This window comes from Lacerta agilis, chromosome 5 (assembly GCF_009819535.1).
Source record: "Lacerta agilis isolate rLacAgi1 chromosome 5, rLacAgi1.pri, whole genome shotgun sequence".
In the NCBI taxonomy this organism is placed as follows: domain Eukaryota; kingdom Metazoa; phylum Chordata; class Lepidosauria; order Squamata; family Lacertidae; genus Lacerta; species Lacerta agilis.
The window spans coordinates 32,836,448-32,863,327 of record NC_046316.1 but is presented as its reverse complement, the minus strand read 5'-3'; the positions used below and the strand labels follow the sequence as shown (position 1 = coordinate 32,863,327).

General features: G+C 43.8%; 1 protein-coding gene across 1 annotated transcript in view; it reads right to left on the bottom strand.

Moving 5' to 3' along the window:
* Nucleotides 1-3,092: 3,092 nt before the first annotated feature.
* The window catches only part of ASAH2 (N-acylsphingosine amidohydrolase 2), a 33,255-nt gene continuing 9,467 nt past the window's right edge, over nucleotides 3,093-26,880 (bottom strand). Inside the window, exons 6-20 of the mRNA XM_033149227.1 lie at nucleotides 21,597-21,674; nucleotides 19,870-19,990; nucleotides 18,138-18,263; nucleotides 15,891-15,977; nucleotides 12,991-13,095; nucleotides 12,790-12,871; nucleotides 10,795-10,910; nucleotides 9,814-9,908; nucleotides 8,773-8,812; nucleotides 7,680-7,775; nucleotides 7,014-7,109; nucleotides 6,385-6,528; nucleotides 5,464-5,523; nucleotides 5,082-5,170; nucleotides 3,093-3,611 (exon numbers count right to left, since the gene is read on the bottom strand). Coding sequence (XP_033005118.1) covers nucleotides 3,437-3,611; nucleotides 5,082-5,170; nucleotides 5,464-5,523; nucleotides 6,385-6,528; nucleotides 7,014-7,109; nucleotides 7,680-7,775; nucleotides 8,773-8,812; nucleotides 9,814-9,908; nucleotides 10,795-10,910; nucleotides 12,790-12,871; nucleotides 12,991-13,095; nucleotides 15,891-15,977; nucleotides 18,138-18,263; nucleotides 19,870-19,990; nucleotides 21,597-21,674 — 1,510 coding nt within the window. The 3' untranslated portion in view covers nucleotides 3,093-3,436. The remainder of the gene's footprint in view (nucleotides 3,612-5,081; nucleotides 5,171-5,463; nucleotides 5,524-6,384; nucleotides 6,529-7,013; nucleotides 7,110-7,679; nucleotides 7,776-8,772; nucleotides 8,813-9,813; nucleotides 9,909-10,794; nucleotides 10,911-12,789; nucleotides 12,872-12,990; nucleotides 13,096-15,890; nucleotides 15,978-18,137; nucleotides 18,264-19,869; nucleotides 19,991-21,596; nucleotides 21,675-26,880) is intronic.

The window sequence follows — 26,880 nt, the reverse complement described above, 5'->3', positions numbered from 1 at the left end:
AAACCAACAGATGCCTATTTACTTCTGCAAAGGAACTCGGCTGCAGAACTGCTGTTTTATACTGTGGTTAACTTCATTTCAAAAGGTCACAAAATCTGCTTTATGGTGTGCCTAGATTTGATAAACAAGTGGGATATGGCTTTTGGAAGGCTGGCGATTCTCACAAGTTTCTTCTTTAAAACATCTGAAAGTAATTTGTAGTAATGAGGGAACGAATGGAAGGAACAAATTTCCATTTGAAAAAACTCATAGCAAAGCTGGCTCTAGTATCACAAGGAGTTGTTGCGACATTGCTGGCGTGGAGGCAGCTTCCTACTGAGCAATACTGAGCTTTTGCAGTATTGATCTGTAAACACACTGGAATATCTTGAGTACATGCATCCAGCCATGTGGGTTCTTGCTTGCTTGTAAGTGCAGTTGTCTATGGTAAACTTCACCCTCTTGTTTGGGAAACATAATACAATGAACACCTAGAAAGGGGCCTTTGTTAAATTTAACTAAGGTTTGTTCCTGATATTCACCTTTTTAAAAGCATTTTTGATTTCCTAAAAGGCAGTTAATTTTAGCTTTGATATTCCTTGTGTGCTTGATCTGCTCAGTTGCACACTTATTAAAACCCAGAGAACGTTCATTGTTGATGAGTGCATGCTAGAGATGGCAGAGAAATGAGTTCAGGTTGCATTTGAAGTTGACGCAGATGAATTCTTTCTCCATTCCTTCAGTGAATGCACCCGATGTTAATAATGTGGGTGGCGCTGTGGTCTAAACCACTGAGCCTCTTGGGCTTGCCAATCAGAAGGTTGGCGGTTCGAATCCCCGTGACAGAGTGAGCTCCCGTTGCTCTGTCCCAGCTCCTGCCAACTTAGCAGTTCGAAAGCACACCAACGCAAGTAGATAAATAGGTACCACTGCGGCAGGAAGGTAAACGGCATTTCCATGTGCTCTGGCTTCCGTCACGGTGTCCCATTGCGCCAGAAGCAGTTTAGTTATGCTGGCCACATGACACAGAAAGCTGTCTATGGACAAACACCGGCTCCCTCGGCCTGAAAGCGAGATGAGCACTGCACCCCATAGTTGCCTTTGACTGGACTTAACCGTCCATGGGTCCTTTACCTTTTTTTAAATAATGAACATTCTCTGGATTCTGATGAGCTTGGTAGTGAGTCGAAACACAGCGCTCCTTAAAAATTTGCATCTTTTGCCTTGTATTTCTCCAACCGAGAATGTGTACATGTGATTGAAAAGTGCACGTGGAATGCATATATTAGTGAAATCCAGCCCCTGCCCAACAAAGATGCATTTTGTCAGAAGAAAACTGCTTGCCAAAATGCATATACTGTACTAAGCAGAATTATGCGGCGCAACTGGAAGGTATTTCTCTGCGTTTCAGCCACATCTCCTGCTTAATAGCATAACAATTACAAAGCATTGCAGTGACTCTGTTTATGGGCATAGATAGACACATTTGCTTGTTTATGATGCAATTATGTGGGTGCAACCTGTTTCTGTGAGGCAGCTCTCTCTCTGCAGTTGTGGTCACCTCAAGTAACCTATTTTATGGCATGGCTGGAATCTGCACATCTGTACTGAAGCAGTTTTATATATATAACTTCCCACATAGGGTGGCAAATGGTTTTGAATTGTTCACGGTTGGTTGGTTTGGGGCCTTGTCTGTTCTGTTGGCCAAAAATAAGAATTCTACTACATGATCACCTACATGCAGGAGAGACAAACCAATAATGGCTGATCTTACAAATGGCTACTAGACCTCTTCAAGGTTCCTTAAAACAAACCAAGAGGAAACTTTTTTGGTCACTCAAGGGTAATCCATGAGGTGACACATGCTGGTGGTACGCAGAGCCAGAGAATTAAGTGACTGCTGCCTTGCGTCTGTCTCTTCTTCTTCTTCTTCTTCTTCTTCTTCTTCTTCTTCTTCTTCTTCTTCCAACCTTCTTTCTTTTCCCTCCCTCCTTACCCAGCAGGCTTTGGGGATGGGTGAGGGGGACCAGATCAGTCTGAACTGATTGCTTGCAGAGGGGATTCACCTGTTAAACATGTAAAGCCAACATGTTCTCGAAAGAAACTTTGGGAGCCATCACCCCAATTATATAAGGAACTCACTATTGATCTTTGAACATGTCTGTTGTCACTTGGACATTCCACTGCTTGCTGCTAAAAACCGATGATTCTCTGAGCTAATCCTTCTACTGTAAATCAGAGTCTGGTGAGTCTGTTGCATAAATAGCTAGGCAGTTTAATATTAAATTAACAGCTTGCTTTCATCAGTTTCAAAAGGTTAATCAGTATATAAATTTCCAAACCAAACTAGTGACCAAAGACTGAACACACGCTTCCCCAAAGCTACATTTGGCTAAATATTCTACTGAATTTAATTGTGTTCATGAGTAACATTTCAGGAAAGTTAGTGCATGCAGGCCTTGGCCAGTGCAGTATGCATGCCCCAGCCACAGCGAAGTTATCAACTGCTGTTCCTTTCACAAAGATGTTCAAATCTCACATGACACACAGTCCTGTACTGCTGGGACTGGCAGGTAGACACCTGGTGCTGCCACAAGGATCCAGCTCATTGTTTCCTCCCTACAACTTTTCACAGTATGCTTTCCTAAGGCCCTCCTAGGTAGCCAACACTGCTTCCTCCAGGTTTTATGGGTTACAACTCCCATTAGGCCTAGACAGCTTGTGTTGGCTGGGGTGGATGGGAATTGGAGGGTATCCATTTGGCCAGGGCTGCATTAGTACAGACATGTTTCTCTGTCCTGAGAGAATGAGTAGGTTTTCACAGTAGCCCATTTAGCTCAGCACAACTTTTGGGCAATGTTTTAGCACCCGAGTTACAAATCTTTGAACATCTGCAGTGAACACTATTCCACAGAATAAGCTTATGAATTTGCATTTCAGCTCAGTCAGTAGAACATGAGACTCTTGATCTCAGGGTTGTGAGTTTGAGCCTGCATTGCAGGAGGTTGGACTAGATGACCCTCAAGGTCCCTTCCAACTTTACAGTTCTGTGATCTATGAAAATGCTATTATATAAAGGTAAAGGGACCCCTGACCATTAGGTCCAGTAGCGGATGACTCTGTCAAAAACAACAGTGTTTCATTTTAAACACTTGAAGGCTGGTACAAATATTCCGGCTGTCTGTCTTTAAATTTACTCCCTTTAAATGTTCTCTCCTGCACAACCAACCTACGATCTCTATTGCGCCTGGCATCTCATTTTCTACTGCACAGCAGAGGACTGAGAACAAATTGTAAGTACTGGGAACACTGTCACAGAATTCATACCAGAAGTCATCCTATTGGGAGGCTAATGATGGAAATGGCCACTATTGCTACACAAAAGGCTCACATTTATTTACATCACCCCTATGATAAACATTCCAGCTTCTAGCTACCAGTTTTACAATTGCAGATTTCAGTTTGAAACTTCAAATGTGGAAGATGAGCCATTAAACGCCTGAATTGAGCCCAGCAATTCTTTGCTGTGACCAAAGTATTGTAGTCTGTAAGTTCCTGGTTCAGTGTTGTTTTGAATGTGCCATTGTAATTGAGATGTGCTTCGTCCCCAGTTGCCTTTTTGCCAGATGAACCTGGTTGGGAGAGCGAGGGTGATGGATTAAGTCAAAGAATACACATTTGTTAAAACACAAGCAACAGTTACCGTACCAGAAAAGTACATTTCATTGGGCAAAATATTCCTGCACTGCAGGGAATTGGACAAGATAAGCCTTGTGGCCCCTTCCAACTCTACAATTCAGTGATTCTATGGGAGAAAGAGACACGATGGATCCCCGTTGTGTGCTTCCCAGTCCCATGTCTTCAGAAAAGGATTGGGGAATGAGATTGCAAGCAGGAAGTTTGGTTTTTTTATTGGAACATATGCGAGCTAATGACTGGTAATGTCCAGATAGCTATTTGAAATGTCACAGTTTTTTATGATGCCTGCTTCCTATGCGCAACTGGGATGAGCAAGAGCCCTGCTATTATGAGTAACAAATTTCAAATTAGATGTTGAGACAAATTAAAACCATAATTGCTGAAGGGGGTCGGGGTGGCACTGTGGGTTAAACCACAGAGCCTAGGGCTTGCTGATCAGAAGGTCGGCAGTTTGAATCCCCACGATGGGGTGAGCTCCTGTTGCTCGGTCCCAGCTCCTGCCCACCTAGCAGTTCCAAAGCACATCAAAGTGCAAGTAGATAAATAGGTACCACTCCGGCGGGAAGGTAAACGGCGTTTCCATGCGCTGCTCTGGTTCACCAGAAGCGGCTTAGTCATGCTGGCCACATGACCCGGAAAACCTGTCTGAGGACAAATGTCGGCTCCCTCAGCCAGTAAAGCGAGATGAGCGCCGCAACCCCAGAGTCGTCCGCGACTGGACCTAACGGTCAGGGGTCCCTTTACCTTTACCTAACATAATATACCTATATATAAGCCGATTAATCAACTTTGTATTTTTACATTTATACTTCCCGTTTCTACTGTAGGAAACAGGCTGCATCAGTGATAATTTTGCACAAAAAGGAATGCAGTTGCCTGGTGGCCCCCAAATTGATAAAAGATTGCACCAAGCAAGCCTCCTGGGGGGGGGATTCCACAAATGTAGAAGCAGAGGTGCATGCCATTGCTTTTGGTAGACCTAATCAAGGACAAGCTACATGGCACATGGGAGGCTTAGAAAGAAAATTTCCCTCACTGGTTGTGGTCCCAATAAAAACCACTGCTCTGTAAATTGCTGTTTGGAATGGAATAGAAGCTGTCACTGGAACCAAGAAGAACTTGCATCTTGTACCAAGGAATTTTCGTCAGTACTTTGACAGAGAAGCATAAGGGTTAAATCTCCCTGCCTCCAATTGTCCCCTACCTGATTGTCTCCCTCTTAAGGATGCTATTTGCATTTTAAAAAAGGATCACTGCAACATGCAAGCAATGCTTTTAGGATTGTGAAAAGGTTGGCTCAAGGCCTTTGAGGAAAATGTAGCTCCCTGCCAGTTCTCAGAATTATTATTATTATTATTATTATTATTATTATTATTATTATTATTATTATTATTTTGACTCACCTGGTGTTCCATGAGGCATCATCATGCACTACTTGCCAACTTCTGGAAGCATTGTCAAATTTCTCTACTATGAGAAATGTGAAACTGGTCTAGAAAAAGAAAAGTTTACAGAACAGTGACCCAGAGATTACCATGCGAAGCATGAGATGAGACTGACCTCCTTGCCTCTGCAGAGGCTCATTGGCCTAAATGTTTCCCCACCACCACCAAACAATGTGCTTCCAAGTGCTATTCCTTCCTCTCCTTTGTTTCCGTTCAGTATCCCTTATGCTCTCATATTTCTTGCACCTCAAATCTCTGCACATAGATGCAGGGAGCTGGGGTGTGTGTGTGTGTGTGGAAACCAAGGAACCCAGAAAAACCTCTCCCTTAAGATTCTTACCATATTTGCTGCAGAATTCCTTGGATTTGCACCAACAAAGTGAACATCAACAACTTCGCCCTGAGGTGTGAAAGAGAGAATTGTTCTTGAGGAAACAAACACTATGTTGTGTGTACACACCACACAACACTGCTCCTGCGCAAGGGGTCAGGTGATTATCACTACTTTCCTCTGAGCACTAGGGTGGTGTTTGTTCAGCTCCTACTATAGTAGGAACCACTAAACAGACATAAGGGAATGTGTGGTATTGTACAGTGGCTTCGAAAAGAGGGTGGGGTTATTTCTTTGCTGCACAAATGGTGCTGTTTTGGTTCAATAAAGAACTCAGCAGGATGGAGGGTAGTGGTTATATTTGTACCTTTTTTGGGGTGGTTAAACATTATTTTCATAATTTATTTCGTATGTTTTTCATTTGTATTTTGTTAATTCAGATTTTGTTCTTCTGTGTTTCAAAATTCAGATTGCATTTCAGAAGCTAACTTTCCACCGAACTGCACAGTACGGCAAAAAACAAAAAACAAAACCCCCTTCTGACATAAAAGCATTTGGAGAGGGGGAAGACACCCCTTCAGTTGCCCCAACTTTCATCATGTGTGTGTTGGAGTAGACAGAGAGTGTGTGTGTGTGTAGAGCTAAATAAATATGGAAAGGGTGTGTGTGGAAAAAGAAGCCTGAAAATAATAAATGAAAAAAGTGTTTGGGGTTATCTCATTTGGAGTTCTTTTGGTTCATATCTATTTAATCCAAGATGAATATTAAAGGGGCTACTGCCATTCTAACTTCTAATTCTATTTCCCAAATGCATATCCTTAATTAGTATCCAGTATTTGATGTACGTTAAGAAACTGAATAATTTCTGTGTTCAAAATGGTACAAAGAAGAACACCATAGGATTTTATTTTTTAAAAATTGTATACATACCACCCTGTAATTTGACCGTGCATCTTGTATGACATTCCCAAATTTACTACCAAGTGGTTTTGTATCGATAACAGGAAGCAGAAGGTTCAGGCTTATGTTGAAAATGTCTGGCTCTGGGATTTTGGGCAAGTCCGGAACAGTATCCTGAAACGAGTTAAATTTGCTTTGAAATGGCAATGGTCTGTTGCGTCTTAACGATGTACAGGCATGGAAGAGGGAAAGGACAAGAGCTTGGCGCTGCCACCATCTACCTAATGGTAGAGCCAGTCCTAAATACAGAGTGTCCAAGCTGCATTACGAAATAGCCCCTGAAGAACACAAGAAGAAGAAGAAGAGTTTGGATTTGATATCCTGCTTTTCACTACCCAAAGGAGTCTCAAAGTGGCTAACATTCTCCTTTCCCTTCCTTCCCCACAACAAACACTGTGAGGTGAGCAAGGCTGAGAGACTTCAAAGAAGTGTGACTAGCCCAAGGTCACCCAGCAGCTGCATGTGGAGGAGTGGAGACGCGAACCCAGTTCCCCAGATAACGAGTCTACCGCTCTTAACCACTACACCACACTGGAAAATACCTGCACTTCCGTTTCAATTAAATATAGAGAGTCCCATCTGTACAGCTTAGCAATTACCTTAGCAATAGCTTTGGCCAGGGCACGGAATGACTGGATATAAGCAGAAAGGGTGTGTGGTCCAAAAATGGTGGATGCTCCTTCGTATCGTTGAACCTGTGAAGTGACATAGGAAAACACTTGAGTTCTGGGCTGGCATCAAGGGCCTCAGCACTTGCCAAAGTGCCCTGCCTGCCCCTGCTGCTTTCGTATGGTGGCGGTGGTGGCTTCTTCTGGAGACATGCCGAAGTTGCCATGTGACCCCTGTAAGCGAGGCTTCAGCAGGGTGTGGTGGCGGAGACAGGGTGACATCTTCCTGTTTTGCCTCATGTGGTGAAGGAGGATGGGACGTCCTGACCTGGCTTCTGTGCGCAAGGACAAGGAACAATAACCTCCACTCCCTCTGGGAGTGCAATGAGGTGTAGTGGCAGCAACAGAAAAACAGGGAGAAGGCCCTCTGGGGTTTATTGTTGCTTCATGCTCCTGCTAAATTACTAGATGACAGGCACATTGGAGAGGTGCCTTTATGTGCACATGGGGCCTCCAATCTATCCACAATTTTTCTGGAGGTAATTTTGAGTCATTCATTTGCTGGTGTGGGTGTTAAAGAGTTTGCAGCTGTAATGAAAGATGGTCAGATATGAAAGAAAAAGAAATTTTGTACGAGAGTGGTGCCAGTTTATTTACCTGGTATTCTTCGTAAGTAGTTATATAGTGGGTATAAATATTACACAGTCCCGAAAGTAAAATGTTCATTCCTGGTTTCCCTTGACTCTCAAATTCCTAAGAAACAGGTGCACAAATGAGTCAATCGGCATGAAGCAGAAGAACTAATTATTATTCAGAACTAATGACGGGGTTACAGGTAGGTCGCCGTGTTGGTCTGCCATAGTCAAAACAAAATAAATAAAAAAATTCCTTCCAGTAGCACCTTAGAGACCAACTAAGTTAGTTCTTAGTTGGGAAAGATGGAGGGCACAAGGAGAAGGGGACGACAGAGGATGAGATGGTTGGACAGCGTTCTCGAAGCTACTAACATGAGTTTGGCCAAACTGCGAGAGGCAGTGAAGGATAGGCGTGCCTGGCGTGCTCTGGTCCATGGGGTCACGAAGAGTCGGACACGACTGAACGACTGAACAACAACAACAAAGTTAGTTCTTGGTATGAGCTTTCGTGTGCATGCACACTTCTTCAGATACACTGAAACGGAAGTCACCAGACCCTTAAATATAGTGAGAGAGTGGGGAGGGGTATTACTCAGAAGGGTGGTGGGAATGGGTGATCAGCTGATAGTTGTGGGAAACATGTAGACGACTGTTAACGACTGCAATTTTTACAGGGTCTTACAGGGAAAGGCAAGGGGTGAGATGGCTAAAGATAGCTTTGTCATGTATAATGAGATAAGAATCCAATGTCTTTGTTCAGACCAGGTTTCTCCATGGTTTTAAGTTTGGTGATTAGTTGCTATTCAGCCACTTCTCTGACAGGGGGGTGAATCGTGTGTTAGCTGCATGGGCCTGTAGGGTGCACAGCCAAAGCAGCAGAATTTGACCCTCTGCTTATCAGCTGATAAGTAGGGGAGGGATTTAAATCCTGCTCAGTTTAGCAAGACTGTGGCAGTGGGCAGCTGAGCAGGATGGGATGGCATTAGTAGAAAGAAACTACTGCCCTAGCTAGCTTTTTATAGCAGTCTATTGATTCAAAGGGGAAATGAATAACTCAAGAGTAGGAGAACTGTCTTATGGGCCACTCCCATATAATTTTGAAGCTGTTAACTTACACTTTTAACAGCTTCACGCATCCTTCTACCAGCCATTGTCCTGAGAAACGTGAAAACAGATACATCAGTTTCCATAACATTCCACTGAGCTGTAAGTAAATCAGGTTTCAAGACTATCAAAGCACCTTGAAGGTTTGTAGGTGATTGGTATGCAACCAATTTTTTATGTTGTGAACCACCCTGAGATCTATGAATGGAGAGCGGTACACAGATATTCTTCTTCTTCTTATTATTATTATTATTATTAAACATCCCCCCCACTTGGTGCCCTCCAGGTGTTTTGGGCTATCCCTTCTATGGTCATGCTGGCTGGAGCTGATGGAAGTTGTACTTCCAAAATCTAGAGAGGATTTAGGAGAAGGGCAAAAACAATTACTGACATCTCTGACATGCACAAGGGAATAGAAAAGGACTTCTAGATTAGATCAGAGCTACTCTTTCAGTTAACCTGAAACTTGTAGAACAAGCTAGTGACTAGATTAATTCCCAATGCTTTAAATATGATTAATACTGCAGTCCTATATTAAATTGGGCACAGAATTACAACCTTAATCATGACTTATCTTTTGCTCAGTTGTGTCCACTGTTTATTAAATATAACATAGTTACTATGCTAATGTGTACAAAATCAAATGGGAATGGATCTTTTCCAGTGCTTTTTTTCTGGGGGTATTCAAGGGTATGCAGTATCAGCCCCACCTTTTCTTTTCTTTTTTTGTGCAAATGTTAAAAGTGTGGCACTTACTGTGACAACTTCATGGTGAATACTGGCACCTTTTCTATTCTAAAAAAAAGAGCACTGGACCTTCTCCTTTTAAGTTTGCAGTACTTTATACAGAACTAATATGCCACTCATATTGTCTGTTTGACCTTTCCACTTTCCCAGCTGTTTTTCATTCCATTCCCAAATGCACAGTTGCAGGTCTTCCAGAACTATCTCTTTCCCTTCAACTATTTATCCTGCTTTTGAAAGCACTGTGAAGGTCCTTAACACACGTTAATGAATGCACTTTACTATCAACATAGAATGTGAATACATACGTAAACTCTCCTGGAAGAGCCACTATTGCCACAGATCCAATGGTCGCTATTTGAACGTCAATCAGATGCGGGTGCCATGGGTAAGGTTTTGAAAGCTTAGGAAATTCAGGAAGTAAAGGAGAATCTCACGTTAGCCCTTAACTCTGAAAGATGCCATTCTGGCTGAGTCTAGACACATCAAAGAAGTGTTTCAGTTAAAAGCATTCTAAATTTAAACAGGGGAAACGGATAGAGAAAAATGGGGATCCACAGCGCCATCTGGTGGCACAATGTTATATCGCATATACAACACATATAAATCGCTTTTTTAAAAAAACCAATCTAGCTGAGTCCTTTGTAACAGCCCATCCTCATCCCCACCAAAATTGTGGGGATCAGAGAAAAGCGAATGGAGGTATGAGGAGATGTGCCTCCATCCATGCTGCATCGGTGTATTTGTAAATAAACTCAAATATTGCAGAATGGCGATCAGCCTCTTCCAGGAAAACCAGCCTAGGAAAGTGCTTTGTTCCTGGAACTTCTTTTTGCTCAGAGAACACTGGTGTGTGCAGCATTATGTTAACTATCTAGGTCAGGGGTAGGTAACCTAAGGCCCGGGGGCCAGATGCGGCCCAATCGCCTTCTCAATCTGGCTCTTGGACAGTCCGGGAATCAGCATGTTTTTACATGAGTAGAATGTGTCCTTTTATTTAAAACGCATCTTTGGGTTATTTGTGGGGCCTGCCTGGTGTTTTTCCATGAGTAGAATGTGCGCTTTTATTTAAAAATGCATCTCTGGGTTATTTGTGGGGCATAGGAATTCGTTCATCCCCCCCCCCCAAAAAAAAATATAGTCTGACCCACCACATCGTCTGAGGGATGGTGAACCGGCCCGTGGCTGAAAAAGGTTGCTGACCCATTTTCTAGGTCCACGTCAATTAGATTACTCAAGTCTGAGCTGAAATGGATTCACTCTTGGCAACAAATTCTCATGTTTCATACCTCTCCTGTAGGAAGCAGGATAGGCTTCGGACTGTGGCATTCTTTCGTTTCATTGGATGGCTCAGCAAGCAATGAATCACGAATTGCATCCCAAAATGCATTTCCTTCTGTTGTGCCTGTCAACAAATATGTAAGATAGTTTAAGAGGTGTTTATGTAGATTTTTGAAGGCAAAAAGCTGGAGCTAAAGAGAGAGGATGTTGTCTGAACATTATAAATATTCTGCATGAGCCATACTATTTCCATTGCTTTTAAGAGCATTAGAGCGTTTTCTCTTGATTGGTTTTTGCCTGACATTTCCACTTTCCTTTCCACTGGTTCCAACCAAGCATCTCAAGGAGGAGGTAGCTAAGGGCTTCCCATGGACATCTGGCTGGTCACTGTGAGAACAATCTTGGACTAGATGGGCCAGAAGGTTCTTGTCATGTTCTCATGTGGTTACCCATGGAAGCTCATGCTATTCTGTTATAAAAAGCTCATTAAATGTTAGTCTCATGCTGAACACATTTTTCTTCAGCAGGTAACCTTGTTAACATTTTAATTATTTTTGAAATAATGTATATGTTGAGAATGAATGCCTAGCTTTTCAAAAGAAGCCTGACGGATATGTAGTTTCAATTTCATTACCTTGAAAAAAACAAATAGCTTAGGCTCCTCCAAAAACATTTACACTGGTAAAAAAAAAAATCACTAATTCATATTGCTGGCAGGTATGACTTACCAAGCTATAAAAAGCTGCTAATTACAGCTAATTACAGAGTCTGAGATGATTAATCAACCAACTGAACTTTAATATAGAGAAAAAACATTTATGTAGAAATGAGTGATCATAGAAAGATTCCTTACCACATTTTAATGGCTGCTGCCCTGCTTTTAATAGCGCTTATGATTTTCACTGCAGAAGGCCTTGAGATTTCATTACTTACCCTTTGAGCTAAGTTGACTAACAAACATTGCCTGCAGCTGCGTGGGAACTGCTGTCTGCAACATGGCTTATCTCACAGTAGTCTACATAAGGGGAGGAGGATGCAAAACATGTGCGAGGATTGGCGGTACACTCTCATGTGCCTATCTTTTAATTAAGAAGGCAACAGCCTTTACTTACAATGAACAATGTTGTGAACTCCCACAACATGTCTATTGTTCACAACAGAGGGAGTTAAAGCTAAGAAAGGCCAATTCACCTTTTTGCTATTGGTTAATCATTTGGGTAGGGATGCGGGTGGTGCTGTAGTCTAAACCACTGAGCCTAGGGCTTGTCGATCAGAAGGTTGGCAGTTCAAATCCCCGTGACGAGGTGAGCTCCTGTTGCTCGGTCTCTGCTCCTGCCAACCTAGCAGTTCGAAAGCATGTCAAAGTGCAAGTAGATAAATAGGTACCACTCCAGCGGGAAGGTAAACGGTGTTTCCGTGTGCTGCTCTGGTTCACCAGAACCATGTTGGCCACATGACCCGGAAAAACTGCGGACAAACACCGGCTCCCTCAGCCTGTAAAGCGAGATGAGCGACGCAACCCCAGAGTCGTCTGTGACGACTTAACTGTCAGGGGTCCTTTACCTTTTTAATCATTTGGGTAAAATCAGACTAAGGGAGTTTAAGGCCTAGCTGGTGTGCACAAGAGAGGGACATCTGAAGTTAGGAGCCATCTTGGGGTGGGCCACCTGAGGGGTGAATTTTAGGCCAGTGGTGAAATCAGATCAGATTAGAAGATCTCCAACCCTTCCAAATCAACACTAGCCAATTTCAAGGTCCGTACTGATCACAAAATGTTATACAATCAATAACAATAATTTCAGACATATACAGAGAACTTACAACTTGTGTGGGTATTAGTTTCCAGGGACTGCGCACAAAGGGAAAAATAGTTCATAGCCTGAACTGCCCATGTGTGAGCATCCCTCTCTCCGGAACCCAACATGCCAAGCACACAAAGCTGTAATCGCGCAAGTTAAAAGTGTGTACATTGCAAGTCAACTGTAGGGTGTATCTCCACTTGCCTTGAGTGAAATTCATCATGCCTGGTCCATCCATAGTACCAGCAGCAAAGCTGTACCCCATAGCAGCTTTACATGTTTTTCCCTTGAGAAAAGCATAATGAAAAAGTTAAGGTGCACATTGTAAATGCCTCTGTACAGTATTGTTTATTTGCCGACTTTCTACCTAGCAACAGACTTCCAAGGTGGCTGCTGATACTTTACCGAGTGAGTAGCATTGAGCTGCACAGTGAAGTTAGCCATGTCCACCCACGCGTGACGTGATCTGATGGGGCCACTTATCTCTTCAGAGGCCTTCATAGACAGTTCCTGAAATACAAATGGCAGTCATGGGAAAACCCACTCTAGTCTGCGTGCTTATATTTCTAGAGCGGGGGTCTGCAACCCGCGGCTCTGGAGCCGCATGCGGCTCTTTTCCACCTTTGCTGCGGCTCTGGGCAGGGCTGGTGCGTTTAGCGCCGAAATGTAGGGGGCGCTGCGCCGCGCTGCTGGCCCGCCTGCGCCCACCCACTTCTCTACCTTGCCAGCGGCTGTGCTGCTCATGCGTGCCTCGTTTCGTGCCAGCGCAGGCGCAGCAGCAGACCGCAGCAGCTTCCCTCCTTGGCGCCTGTCCCGGCGCTTGTGTTGGGCTGCTGCTGGTGGAGCTGCTGGCTGCTGCGATTTGACGAGGCGCGACGACTCGACGAGGTAACGAGGCAGCTGCGGGCTGGGCCAGGGGCGGCAGGCAGCAGGCGAGGGGGGAGCCCTCTTTTTAAAAAGTGGAAGGGCCCAACTCCAGGACACGTGGCAGTCTGGGAAGGAAAAGGAAGCCCGGCTGTTCAGCTAAGGGCGGCCCAACGGGATGAGATGGGCGCGGGAAAAAGCTCAGGGCTGACCGGTCCCGGGCTCTGTTTCAGGGGCGCGCAGGAGACTTCCCTTAAGCAGCGTGGCGAAAGGGGCCCGAGCATGGGCGTACCGACGGGGGGGGGCAGGAGGGGGCAGCGCCCCCCTAGAAGCGGGAGTCCCATGGACTGAAAGAAGGGTTTTATCCATTCTGAAGGAATGTTTTCCCGTGCCTGCAGGGGGGACGTGATCAGCCCCCTGCTTCAGCCCCTCTCAGCTGCCTTGCCCAGCCCCTCTGCTGGCCAGTAGTGATTGGGGCAGTGTGCATGCTGTGTGCTTTTGCATAAGTTTGCTAAACTTTTAGGGTTGCATTTGTGCTGTTCATTGGGCGGAAGTATTCTGGGGGGTTGGATTTCCCCTTCTAGATTTGCCCCTGCAGCGTCAGGCGTTCGGACGGTTCCTTTAATACAGTGCTTGTTGTTTGGCTGGGGGGGGGGGAGGAAGAGTTTCGTGATATTTTGCCTTCATTACCTGCTCTTCATTACCTGTCTAAATTGTGCTATGAGCTTCTGGGTGTTTATATTTTTGTGGGCCGCAATGGTTTTGCGGCTCCCAGTTTTTTTTCCTCTTCGGAAATGGGTCCAAGTGGCTCTTTTTGTCTTAAAGGTTGCAGACCCCTGTTCTAGAGGCTCTGTCCCACCAACTTTCCCTACACATAGGAAGGCTGGAGTTGCTGTTGCATAGCCTCCCCCTCCTTGCTTTGCTATTTGCTCCTGAGATGGAGTAAGTCTCAGCCATGTCAACAGAGTTGGTTCCTGAGGGGGTGAGAAGTGGAGGCAGTGGTGCCCTTCCGGAGGCAGTGACAGGGCACTTGGGACAGGGCAAGGTTGAGTGAGCTCTGGGGTGGCAGCAGTGGATACACTTTTGGGAACACTGCACCTGCCCCCAGACATTTGCTGATTTCACTGCAACCCCAGCACTGTCCCAACAAGTGCAGTGCTATCGTGTCCAGAAGGATGCCATCGTCTCTGCCCCACTCCCAAAAGTCATCTCTGCATGCCATATTAGCCGTGGGTGAATTGTCATTACTGGCAGGTCCTCTTTCTGTTCTATTGTTCTCTCTCATGCAGCCAATTTAATCTTCTCTGCTAGTTAGGACATTACATTCTTTTTGTATGCCACAACAGCTGCTAGACTACTTATTGCCCAAAACTGGAAGACACATGAGATACCAACCATAGACGCATGGCAAATGAAGATGATGGACTTTATGGAACTTGCTGAACTGACGGGGAGACTGCGCGTTCAGACAGAAGATGTGGTGGAAGAAGATTGGAAGAAATTCAAAGCTTATTTGAAAAAGTATTGCAATATATAGAACTATGGACTTGTAGAGGAGGAGTTATAGGCTTACGGCATGAAGGTTGACTTTAGTATAGAACTTTTGTTTTTTGTTTTTTTATGGTGAAGTGATAATATAGGTCAATAATAGCTAAATTGGTAATTATTATTAATATGTGAAGTACGATGATAAACCAAACTGCTAATGATGATTTAACAATGAAAATCAGATGGGAAGGACTGAGGGAAGTCAGCTAACACTGTTAAAGAAAGAGGAGAAAAAATAATCTTTTTATGTTTTTAACGTTTTTTTAAGGCTTTTGTATGTTTTGTATGTTTTTGTATGTTATATTTTTGTATGCTTATTTTGAAAAAGAATAAATATTATTTGTAAAAAATAATAGGTCGTGAATATTTACCTTTTTAAAACAACAACAACAACAGCAGCCCCTATTAGAATGGTAGGAACTGTTTATGGCACAGCTAGTTTTGTGCACAATAGTGCTATTTATTCGCACTCTATTGAATAGGAGTCAGGCTGGTATTACCAACAATATTTCAGAGGAAGAAATTCACAGCTAACTATTCAGTCATCACTATTCAGTGGCACTTCCTGGGTTTGAACTACCGGTAGTTACATACCATCAGCAATACCTGTCAGATAAGGTGCCTATCAATATGAAGAATGTATTGTGACTCCCCCTATGTCCTTGGAATGGACTGGAAAAAGAACTCTGAAGCGAGATGAGCGCTGCACCCCATAACTGCCTTTGACTGGACCTAACCATCCAGGGGTCCTTTACCTTTACCTACCTATTTCCAGCTGGAAGAAATGGTCAAAGGCATTTTCAAAGACTTCAAAGATGAAAACTGAATTGTCAGAAGAATGCTTGTTTTTAAAACACAAAGATACCCTAGAATTTCAACCCATCGAAGCTTACCTTCGCTTTCAAGTAGATGTTTGTGCCAATTATTTTGGTACTCTCAAACATATCCTTGCCAGGACCTGAAGCCACGCACATCGCAGTCTAACATTGGAAAGAACAAATAAAAGGGAAAAGGCACAAACCGTTAGTATTTTGTTTTACCGGTATATACTATAGTACACAGTGGCAAAAACCATTGTCACAGTTTTATCAAAGAGGACAGCTCTTATATGTATTTCCATCGTAATTCCATGGACCTGCACTGTCAAGAAACTTATTTACATTACTCTGCTATTATGGGACTCCCACATAGCTAGGAAAATATATGAATTGGGCCTTAGGGCCAGCAGAGATGCTTGCTAGATACAGAGCAGGCATCTGTGCATCTAGTTTTCCTTGTTTAAATTCAGGCAATGAAGGGGAGGGATCCTTATCAGGAAGGGGGGAGGCTTATCTCTCTTCTCCCCAGTGTGATCAGAAGAAATTGTCTCCCCACTTATCTCTTATCCCAATAGTACATCCCTCCCTGTGATCTTTGCTCCTGCAGCTCAGTTCCCATGCTCTACTCTAGGTGCACACAACTGAGACAAACACACTGTTGCTTCTCTAGTACCAGTGACTCTCTGTCTCTCCTCCCCTTCTTCTTGTTGATAAAAGCATTGGTTTGGCACAAGTTAAAACCAATTAAAACTCAATTACAATCATGTGATCAGCAGAGCTCCGGAGCCAGCTTTCTGTCCCGATGCCATCTTAACCTCTTGTTGATTTTTGGATTGTAAACACCCTGAGGCAGGAACATGGCCTCTGGTTCTCTGTAAAGCACCACACATATTTATTTATGCTAAATAAATAAATATTTCCCTTCCACTCATCTTGTAGGGAAGATCGAATTCTATTCAGGACATATTTCTAACACTGCTACAGGCCACTCTGGGGGCGCTAGGGAGGATGCTGTTTCTCCACTACTGTGGAATGGATTGCATTTGTCTTCTCTGCAACCCCCAGCCCCACCCCAAAATAGATCAAACCCACTATTGGATCTCATATGTCCCTTGTTTGCCAGCCTGGCATCTCCTTGTGAGTTTTCAGGAACAAAGTTTCCTCCGTCCACTAATAAATCATAACTGATACGAGGGTGATGCCAAAAGGCACATGCAAATAACAGGAGGAGGATTGGCACTGAATGGAATGAGGAAATAGCATTTGTATCAGCATTTGCCCACCACCCCTTTAAACTGAACTGAAGCGATAGCTTCAGTGACAAAAATCATGATGGCAGCTACAGAAGACTGGGTTATTGTGGGTCATTGTCCTGGTTCAGGGGTAGGCAACCTAAGGCCTGTGGGCCAGATGCGGCCCAATCGCCTTCTCAATCGGGCCCGCAGACGGTCCGGGAATCAGCGTGTTTTTACATAAGTAGAATGTGTCCTTTTATTTAAAATGCATCTCTGGGTTATTTGTGGGGCCTGCCTGGTTTTTTTACATGAGTAGAATGTGTCCTTTTATTTAAAATGCACCTCTGGGTTGTTTGTGGGGCATAGGAATTCGTTCATTCCCCCCCCCCAAAAAAAAATATAGTTCGGCCCCCCCATAAGGTCTGAGGGATGGTGGACCGGCCCATGGCTGAAAAAGGTTGCTGACCCCTGTACCTGGTTTGAGAGAAGCTCAAGATGGCGTCCCAAGTTCATGAAATTGGTTGCTATAAACGTTGGGTGCATTTCACCTAGGTTCTTGCAAAATTCACTGGCTGATCTCAAGCCATTTGGTTGTTCTGTCAGGATTGCTGCTGGCCTAATTCATTATGATGTTGGATGAAGCACCATTTGCAAAAGCGCAGTACAAACAAATTCTAAACTCTTTCTGTGGGTGAAGATGTAATTAGCCAGAGGCATTTAACTTGGGCAGTGGTAGTGTAATTTTGTACTTAATGAGTATCTGAAACTCCTCTTGAGATAATTTATGTACAAAGGACTCTGAAACAGATAGACTGAGGCATTTATAGATGGCTGAGTTACCGGTATGTATGAGTTGTAGTTTTGCTAAACCTGCTTAATGAGATTGGTTTTACAGGGTGTGAGGGAAGCACAGGGAACCCTATAATTGAAACTGGAGAAGAAACAAAACCAATCTTGATATAGATTGATTTTAGCAGTAGGTTTTATGGAGTTATCTTATCCTGTGCTATGTGAGCCACTCAAAGGTTGTTGTTGATTAGGCAATATTTAAACCTCATTAAATAAATCAAGATAAAATGATACCTACCCCACCTTCTGGGCAGTAATTGTTGATGTTCTCACATGACTCTCCCGTGTTTATGCAATGTGGACCTTTTGTGTTCGGAGACACATCTCCCAGGTTAGATGATGCAAAACCTGCTACATACGGCCCCTGCAAGGGGAGGAATGGTCTCATTGGTTATGCCATCAAAAATATTGCTGCAAAACGTCTACCACACATTCATTTTTGTGCCTCACAGAAAATGTTGGTACATCCAAGAATGTGAAGCCAGTTAATGCTCTCTAGATAGCATGCATCACCTAGATACATTGAGCACCTGAATAGGTAGACATTTCCCTTACAAGGTGAGAAACTATGTGGCAGGAGGGGGAGTTGGACTTCTTATGCTGTTGTGTGAAAATGGTGTGACTGTCCTTTTTCGCTGTGCTGAAGAGTTGTTATGGAGCTCCACCTGCCTTTCCTATTAGATCCCCCTTTTAGCAGATAACAACAAACAAACAAACAAACAACAACAATTTATTTATTTATACCCTGTCCATCTGGCTGGGTTTCCCAAGCCACTCTGGGTGGCTTCCAACAAAGATTAAAATAAATTAAAAACTTCCCTAAACAGGGCTGCCTTCAGATGTCTTCTAAATGTCATAATAACATAACACAACAACAGCTGGCTGCTGGATCAGGCCAGTCAGGGGCAGATCTACTGGGAAACTAATGAAGCTTCAGGGCCCTGAATCATTGAGGGGCTCCAGAAGCAACTTTAGTCCACACTGCTTAAAAATTGTGGGCCTAGTAGACCTAATTTGAGTCACATGGCTCCAATTGGTTACTTTTTTGTTGTATATATTTCAACAATCCCAAAGTTTGAGAGTTGGTAATACAGATGTTGTAAAGGTGTGGTGATCTGTCGCAGAACAACCCCACTGACAGTGGTTACCCAAACCTTGTTGCTGGTTGGCAACTCCTTGTATAGACAATTATTGAAAGCCAATGTAAAACACTGAGGTAAAAATTAAGGACATTATCCAATTAATTGCTGTTACATCATATCAGTTTCAGTTGGAGAGTGAATAATTTTGTGCCTTCTACTTACAGCAGCGGTATCTAAAACTGGCTGGGTTGTGACTAACATTTTACAAGAATTTGGGCATTCTATGTTGGATTCAGCAGGTGGAATAAGAAAGGGGAGATTACAGCAGAAAAAAGGTGATACCCACTACTGTTTTTTTTTAAAGTTCCCTTTTAACTTATCCATGCTAAAATTATAAATTATACTAAAAATAAATTGCATACTAGAGAACTTTAAAAATACTAAAAAAAAAAAAAGTAGTATAAACACAGACAACTGGGAAACACTGGTCTGTAAGTGTTCTAAATGGGGAACAGACAGCCTTTACCAAAGGTGCCATGGACTTTGAAGACGATCGAACTCAGAGCAAAATGGAGAAACAAACTAAGAGGAAGGCATGTTTGGCAAACACTCACCATGATCAGCTTCCACCCGGAAACCAATGTCCCCACTGTGGAAGGACGTGTGGATCCAGAATTGGCCTCCACAGTCACTTACGGACTGACTGTTAAAACCACGTTTATGGAAGACAATCTTACTCGGCTATGAGTGATCGCCAAAGAAGATATCACTGGCTGATAAACCAGTGATGCTGACTGATCACAGTAGCCTGAACATTGGAAAGTCTTGATAAGATATTGCATTGGTAAAATCCTAATTTATGTCGGGATCACAATAAATGGCTCCTACCTTTCCTGGAAGGTATCCTACGTTTTTCTCTTCTTCAAGGAGATGAGCTGCGTAACCAACGTTGTCACTACATGTAAGACGGTTGGTTTTGTTCATACTGACAGGGTGAACTGGAAACCAGCTAAGAAAAAATAACAAGAATTTTAAAAATTGGAAAAACATTCACAAAGGCAGCCTTTTTAGATAATTCGTGTAAATCACATAAAAAAGATTATATATATATATATATATATATATATATATACTGTATATACTTGAGTATAAGCCTAGTTTTTCAGCACATTTTTTGTGCTGAAAAAAGCTCCCCCTCGGCTTATACTTGAGTGAGGCGGGCGGTGGGGGCAGCGAGAAAGAAGCCCTTTCTCTCCGCTCGTGGCAGTTAACCATTCCTTAAGAAGCGTACAAGAACGGCGGTTCTTTACTCTCCCCAGGCAGCTTGTTCCATTCCTGAACTGCTCACATAAATGCAAACTTGGCAAAGGAGGAAGAGGAAGGAGCAGCCCAAAGGGCTACTTTCGGGCTGCTCGTTCCTCCTCCTCCTCCACAGTGGCAAAGGTGAACCGGCTTATACTCGAGTCAATAAGCTTTCCCAGGTTTTTGTAGGAAAATTAGGTGCCTCGGTTTATATTCGGGTCGGCTTATACTCGGGTATATACGGTGTATATATATATATATTACATGAAGCAGGAAGCATTCAAAAGTCACCTCATTCTGCCACATGTATAGATAGACCAAGGGCTACTTCACATTTTTATTAATTCATAGAATATTAGAGCTGGAAGGTACCCCAAGGGTCATCTAGTCCAACCCCCTGCAATGCAGGAATCTCAGCTAAAGCATCCATGGCAGATAGCCATCCAACCTCTGTTTAAAAACATCCAAGGAAGGAGAGTCCACCACCTCTCGTGGGAGTCTGTTCCACTAATGAGCCGCTCTTGCTGTTAGAATGTTTTTCTGACTGTTTAGTTCAAGAGACTCAAAATCAGTATTTCCTTTTTAATCCAGTCTCTCTTAACACCCCTTTTCCATCTAAGCCTAGAGCTTGATTTTTCTCTTTATCTATTTGCAATGGTTGCTCGCAGAACCTATTTGATCAAGTGGGTGCTTCTATCAAAAGATAATAATAATAATAATAATAATAATAATAATAATAATAATAATTTATTTGTATCCCGCCCATCTGGCTTGGTCTCCCCAGCCACTCTGGGTGGCTTCCAACAAATATTAAAAAGACGATTTTTGCCGATTCTCCATGTCCCCTGCAGTGCCTGCCCATGCCCGGCACCTTCCTGTTCTGGTGCTGCTCTGGAGCTCTGTTTCTCAGGAAATACTAAGGGTCTGTTGTTGGCATCCATCTCGAGAGACAATGGAGGGCGCCTCTGGGGGTGAAGTCACAGCGCCTGCTGTGGCTGCAGAGACCGGCAACTCATAACTGATTGCCTCCTCTCTTTATTAATAGAGACATCCACTGGATCAAAAGCCCTCCTTTGAGTGTGAGGGTCACCAGCTGGATTCCACTCAATATCACAGGTCTCTCTAAACTCCCCTCGCTGCTAACTTTCTTTAAATTTCCATTGTGTGGCCTCCCTTTTCTCTCTGTCCCACCACACTCACCTGCCAGATCATCCTAATCTTTTTTTAAAAAATTAAACCTACTGGGGGGGAAATCATTCTTATATAGTGCTTACCCCCCTTATATTTTTAAATGGAACATTCATAATTCTTACATAAACAGTCCGATGTCTTCGCCGCTGTCAGCAACCATCTTCAGCACCACCATTTCTTTGTCTGTATTTGATGAATACCTGGATAACATGAAGCAAAGAGATACTCTTCACAATGCAGACTTGGAAACAGATGCAAGTCACAATTGGGGAAATGAAATTCTCTTGCGTTCTCTCTCTCTCTCTGAATTAAGGGGAAATCTGAAAGAGCCAATGGTGCTGTAATGTAATTTTAGACTCTGGACTGAATAGTCTTACGGAGGCTCCATCTTTAAGGGGGAAAGTGAATAACCAGTTTCGCTTTGAAGGGGTCCTTCTGCTGAGTGAGGTCGTGGACCTCTGCCCTCAAGTTCTGCCCTGATGGCACCACTGTCCAGAGCTCTACTGTGCTGTAATGCACATGGCTGGCACTATCACCCACGCCAGAGCCCATGTTCCAGTAACATGCTAACTACCACCCCCTGGAGCCTGCTGTCCCTGACATTTCTCCTTCCTGCTGTTGTTGCCTGTTCACCTGCCCTCTCCAATGGAGCTATCAGTGAAAAGCTGCACGCCTTACCCTCAGGGAACTCGTTCACAGTGGGCACAGAGGCAGAGGCATGTGAATGAACGTGGCAACAGCACCAGGAAGAGATGAGCATATTCAGCCAACTGAGAGCATCTTACCCATGGGCAGCCCACCACCAAACCTGGAACTGGCACTAGTTGTGTGGTTCCCATTCCTTTGTATAAAGCAAGTGCTGGAGAACTTCCTGCTGGAAGATCCACCAGAGAAACCCTAGGCAAGATTACATGCTTTGAGCGTATATAGAACTCTTCTGATTTGCCCTCTGCTTTTCGCTGATAACGGGTTGTGAGGAAGGAACTGATTTGTTAAGTAGCCTCTTAATTTTGATATTCTGTATGCACCCCTCTCTACCTGAAAAGCAATTTTATGTGTTTGACGGCGGGAAAGCCTCAAGGAACTTGCATCCCTCCTTCCTTGCCAGGAAGAACATTCTGCTCCAAGCGCTGGTGGTTTTGGGATGGCGGAATTTAAAGGATGGATGTTTTGGACAAGAGAACCTAAGAGCTGCTGGGTTGTGGTTATATCTGTATCACATCACCACAATCTGCTTATAGGTTTCCTTGAGGATCATTTCATTGAAATACATATATACGTATGAAAAATGTGTGCTCTCTAAAAACTATTAATATTGCTTGGCATGATAGCAAGTAGGGATATAATTAGAGCTATTCATGTATGCCATCTGATGTGATTACAATTGTAGAAGGAGGGAGAGCAGGACAGCGCTTCCTGCCCTCACTTTCTCTTTGCCCTGTCCACAGGATTCTCACATGTTAAGGACAATTTCCGCAGCGGAGAGTCAGCTTTAAGCGTTGAGGTTCTCATATCTGTGTGGACACAGACAACAAGCATGTGACAGAGGAGAAGCACAACCTCATTCTTCTCCCTTGCACAATTATAATTATATCTATGGGAATGCACAAATACAGCCCTTGTTTCCCAGTATATGACAAAAGTGTTTTGCTATACACACATGCATATGTTATAAATGGAGCACATGGCACGCATGTACAGGATCACTAGATCAATCATTCTTATTTCATATATTAAAGAACATCAAAACACTACAGGAGAATAATCTCACTTAGTCATTCTATGTAATGATTCACAAACAAAGGTTTGATTCACATTGTTAACGCCTGCTGTGGTTTGTTGTTGTTGTTGTTGTTGTTGTTGTTGTTGTTGTAAGGTCAGGTTATGTTTAACAGAGACCATTTCATTTCTAAGCAATTCCCATAGTTTCAATTGCAGTACAGAGATAAGCAGTGCAGTGCAGTGCACATATTAAGTACATGAATATACTCTGAGTTTATTCAGGTTCCAAGCGTTGATCAAGCCTAGTCTTAGGGTAAAAATGGATCTTCCAGGCACACACAGCATATCACATTCAATGCTATAATAAGCAGGAGCAGCAGGTGCTGCCCCTGTTATTTTGGCAGTCATTTCTGTCATATCAAAAAGTGAACTTTCATTTTTTAGACATTCATCTGAAAAAGTAGATAAGGAATTTTCACAAGGTTGAGATTTCCTGTTTGGTTAGAGCCTTAGTTCTGGAGAGCCAGTGTGGTGTAGTGGTTAAGAGCAATGGACTTGTAATCTGGTGAATCGGGTTCGATTCCCTGCTCCTCCACATGAAGCTTGGGCTAGTCACACTTCTTTGAAGTCTCTCAGCCCCACTCACCTCACAGTGTTTGTTGTGGGGGAGGAAGGGAAAGGAAATTGTTAGCTGCTTTGAGACTCCTTAGGGTAGTGATAAAGTGGGATATCAAATCCAAACTCCTACTTCTCCTCCTTAGTTGGCATCCTAGAATAAGTTCACCTTGTTCCTTGTCCAAAGTGCAGACCAGCATGATCTTCTACAGTATACGCAGCACTATTTACTGTCATTAGTCTCCTGACCAAAGTGCTACGTAGCTTATCTTTGATTCCCATCTAAGTATGCTATTGCTTATTGCTCTTGTTTGCTAAGAGCACATCTTTCATAACAGGCCATTGCTTCCCCCTGTCCCCACCTTTTAGAACCATGTAAGCATTTATTCACGACCTGTAAAGTGGTACACATGCTGCTAATAAACAGATCAGAGGAGAGGGTTTGGATAATTGGATCCAGACCTCTGTCTTCCCTCCAGAACCAGTGCCAGATTTACGTATAAGCTAAACAAGCTATAGCTTGGGGCCCCACTCTCTTGGGGGCCCACAAAAAATTTAAAGGAAAAAAACCTGCATGTACATGTCCAAAGTTTAAGATAAATAACAAATAAAATAAAACCTAAATACAGCAACAGTGTTTTGTGTTGTGTAGGCTCCTATGATGTAAGTAATGGGCCCCGCCTGCTAGCCTGCTCCCTAAAATATCGCTGGTTTGCTCAGTTCTATATATAGGGTGTCTACATTCAGTTGAATGTAGGTCAAGCTGTTGTACCTGTTTTCTAATATTAAAATACATATTTTGTTATGTGCAAATGTCTTTAGATACCTATTAGTCCATAAATTACCATATAGCATATGTTCAACACACAAAAAGTGACAATTTGTTGTTGACATATAGCTGGACATATAAAGGGCCCCATTACCTTCAGTAGCTTAGGGCCTCATCAAACCTAAATCCGGTCCTTTCCAGAACAACTGATGGACAACAGAGCTGGCACATTATTCTGGCTCTTCCACCCCATCTCCTTTCTGCCGCTTTGCTCCCTCATTGCTGCAAGCCCAGTCTTCTTTGTCCTGCCCCTCCAACCTCTGCTTTGCCACTGTTAAAGTGGTAGTAACTCTGGTGGTCTCTGCACCTCTGTTTCCTTTCCCCTCTGCCTAGCTCTGAGGACTGTGAGGTGCAAAGGCGTAGCAAGCCCAAGTTGGTACCCGGTGTGGATTTTTTTGTCACCCCCCACATCTGTCCACATTCAAGTCACAGTGAGCATTTTGCGATCCCCCACAATGCTTTGCGGCACCTCATTTGCATACATGAGCATTGTGGGGAGAAACGCAAAATGCTCACTGTGACTTGAAGGGGTGTGGGCGGATGGTACCCCAGGTCCAGATAGACTGAGTAAAGCAAGCACAGCTAATGCTTTTGCAATGCTGTGGTGAGTTTTAAGCCCAAAGCCACTGGATTTGCTCTGGCTTGTGCTTGAGGCTCTAGGTGGAGGTGCCAAGTGTCACTCCTTGAAAATGGTACCTTTGTGCCCCCTGAGAGGGCAGTGCCCTTGTGAAATGTCCCAGACTGATGGGTGGAGCCCTGGCTGGCAGAGCTGTGCTTCTGTGGCTTTTCCCAGCAGGAAGGAAAAAGGAAAGTGTGTGCTGTGTAAGCCAGCTGCTGCACTGAGCAACTTATGAGTTGTGGGGTGGGCATGCTGAGAGTCACCCCCCCTCCCCTGGAACCCGGGGCGGACCGCCCCCCCAGCGACGCCCCTGGTGAGGTGATAAACCTCCGCACCATTAGGCCAATGGATATTGAAGCTATTAAATCCAGTGTTATGAAGACAAATAATCTTGTAACAGTGGAAGGTGGCTGGTCCCAGTTTGGGGTAGGAGCTGAAATTTGTGCCAGGATTATGCAAGGTCCTGCTTTCAACCACCTTGACGCACCTGTTGTGCATGTCACCGGGGCTGACATTCCCATGCCTTATACAAAGATCTTGGAGAACTGCATACCTCAAGTAAAAGATATAATTTTTGGAGTGAAGAAAATGCTAAATATCTAGTTCTGTGTATGCTGTATGTGGATGTTGTTCTTCTGGAGTTAAAAATAAAAGTTCCTTCCTCAGACTGAGGCATGTGCTGTCATGGCTAGAGAGTCTCTTTTAAATGTCTAAGTTACTAGAGCAGGGGTCGGCAAGGTTTACCTTGCCTGGGCTGGTTCACTCCAGTGGGCCAGATTGTGTGTGTGCGTGACACGATTTCCGGTGTCTGCATCTGCACAGATGTGATTTTCGGCATCTGTGTCTGCACAGATGTGGTTTTCAACATCTACGCTTGTGCAGATGTGATTTCCAGCACCGCGAAAGCGAGTCCCCGTGCGGCGCAGGGAATCGCCGAGCAGGCGGCTTGGTTTGCGGGCAGCTCGTGGGCCGGTTAAATGACCCCCATGGGCCTTAGGTTGCTGACCCCTGTACTAGAGAGTCTCTTTTCAATTACTAAGTTACTTAGCAATGCAAGCCTTCAAAAAAAAATCTAATAAGAATAAATTCCAGTTGTTTTGTCCAAACCATGGGAGTATGCTCACTCTCCAAAGCTACCTTGCCCAGAAAGCCTTGCTCTGAAGAAGGACCCCTTTCCTCAGCAAGGCAGGGGAAGCAATGGCACTGCCAATGCTGCCTCCACTAGCGTTTAACCACAGTTAACAAGCCAGGTGAGGTGAGGAGAGAAGGAGGTATGGAAGTTGCAGTGGTGGAGGAGGAGGGCAGAAGATTACTCTGGCAAGCCAGTGATAGGGACTGGATGGGTTGCGTCTGCTGATGAGACAAGTGAGATGGAAATTACAACCTCCACCCCCTGCAGCAATTGAAATTAATCAGCTGGCGCTGATTAATGAGCCAACTATCCCTTAAGAGGTAGTGTGGAAGCCCAGTTGATGTGTTGGGCTGTCAGATTCCTTACCCACTTGCTGAGGGAAACACATGTGGAAGACTAATCGACCGAGGAGAGAAATGTGGAAAATGATCACTACATTTAAGCTGGGGTTTTTTTTTAACCATAACCATCACAGACATGACAAAATTC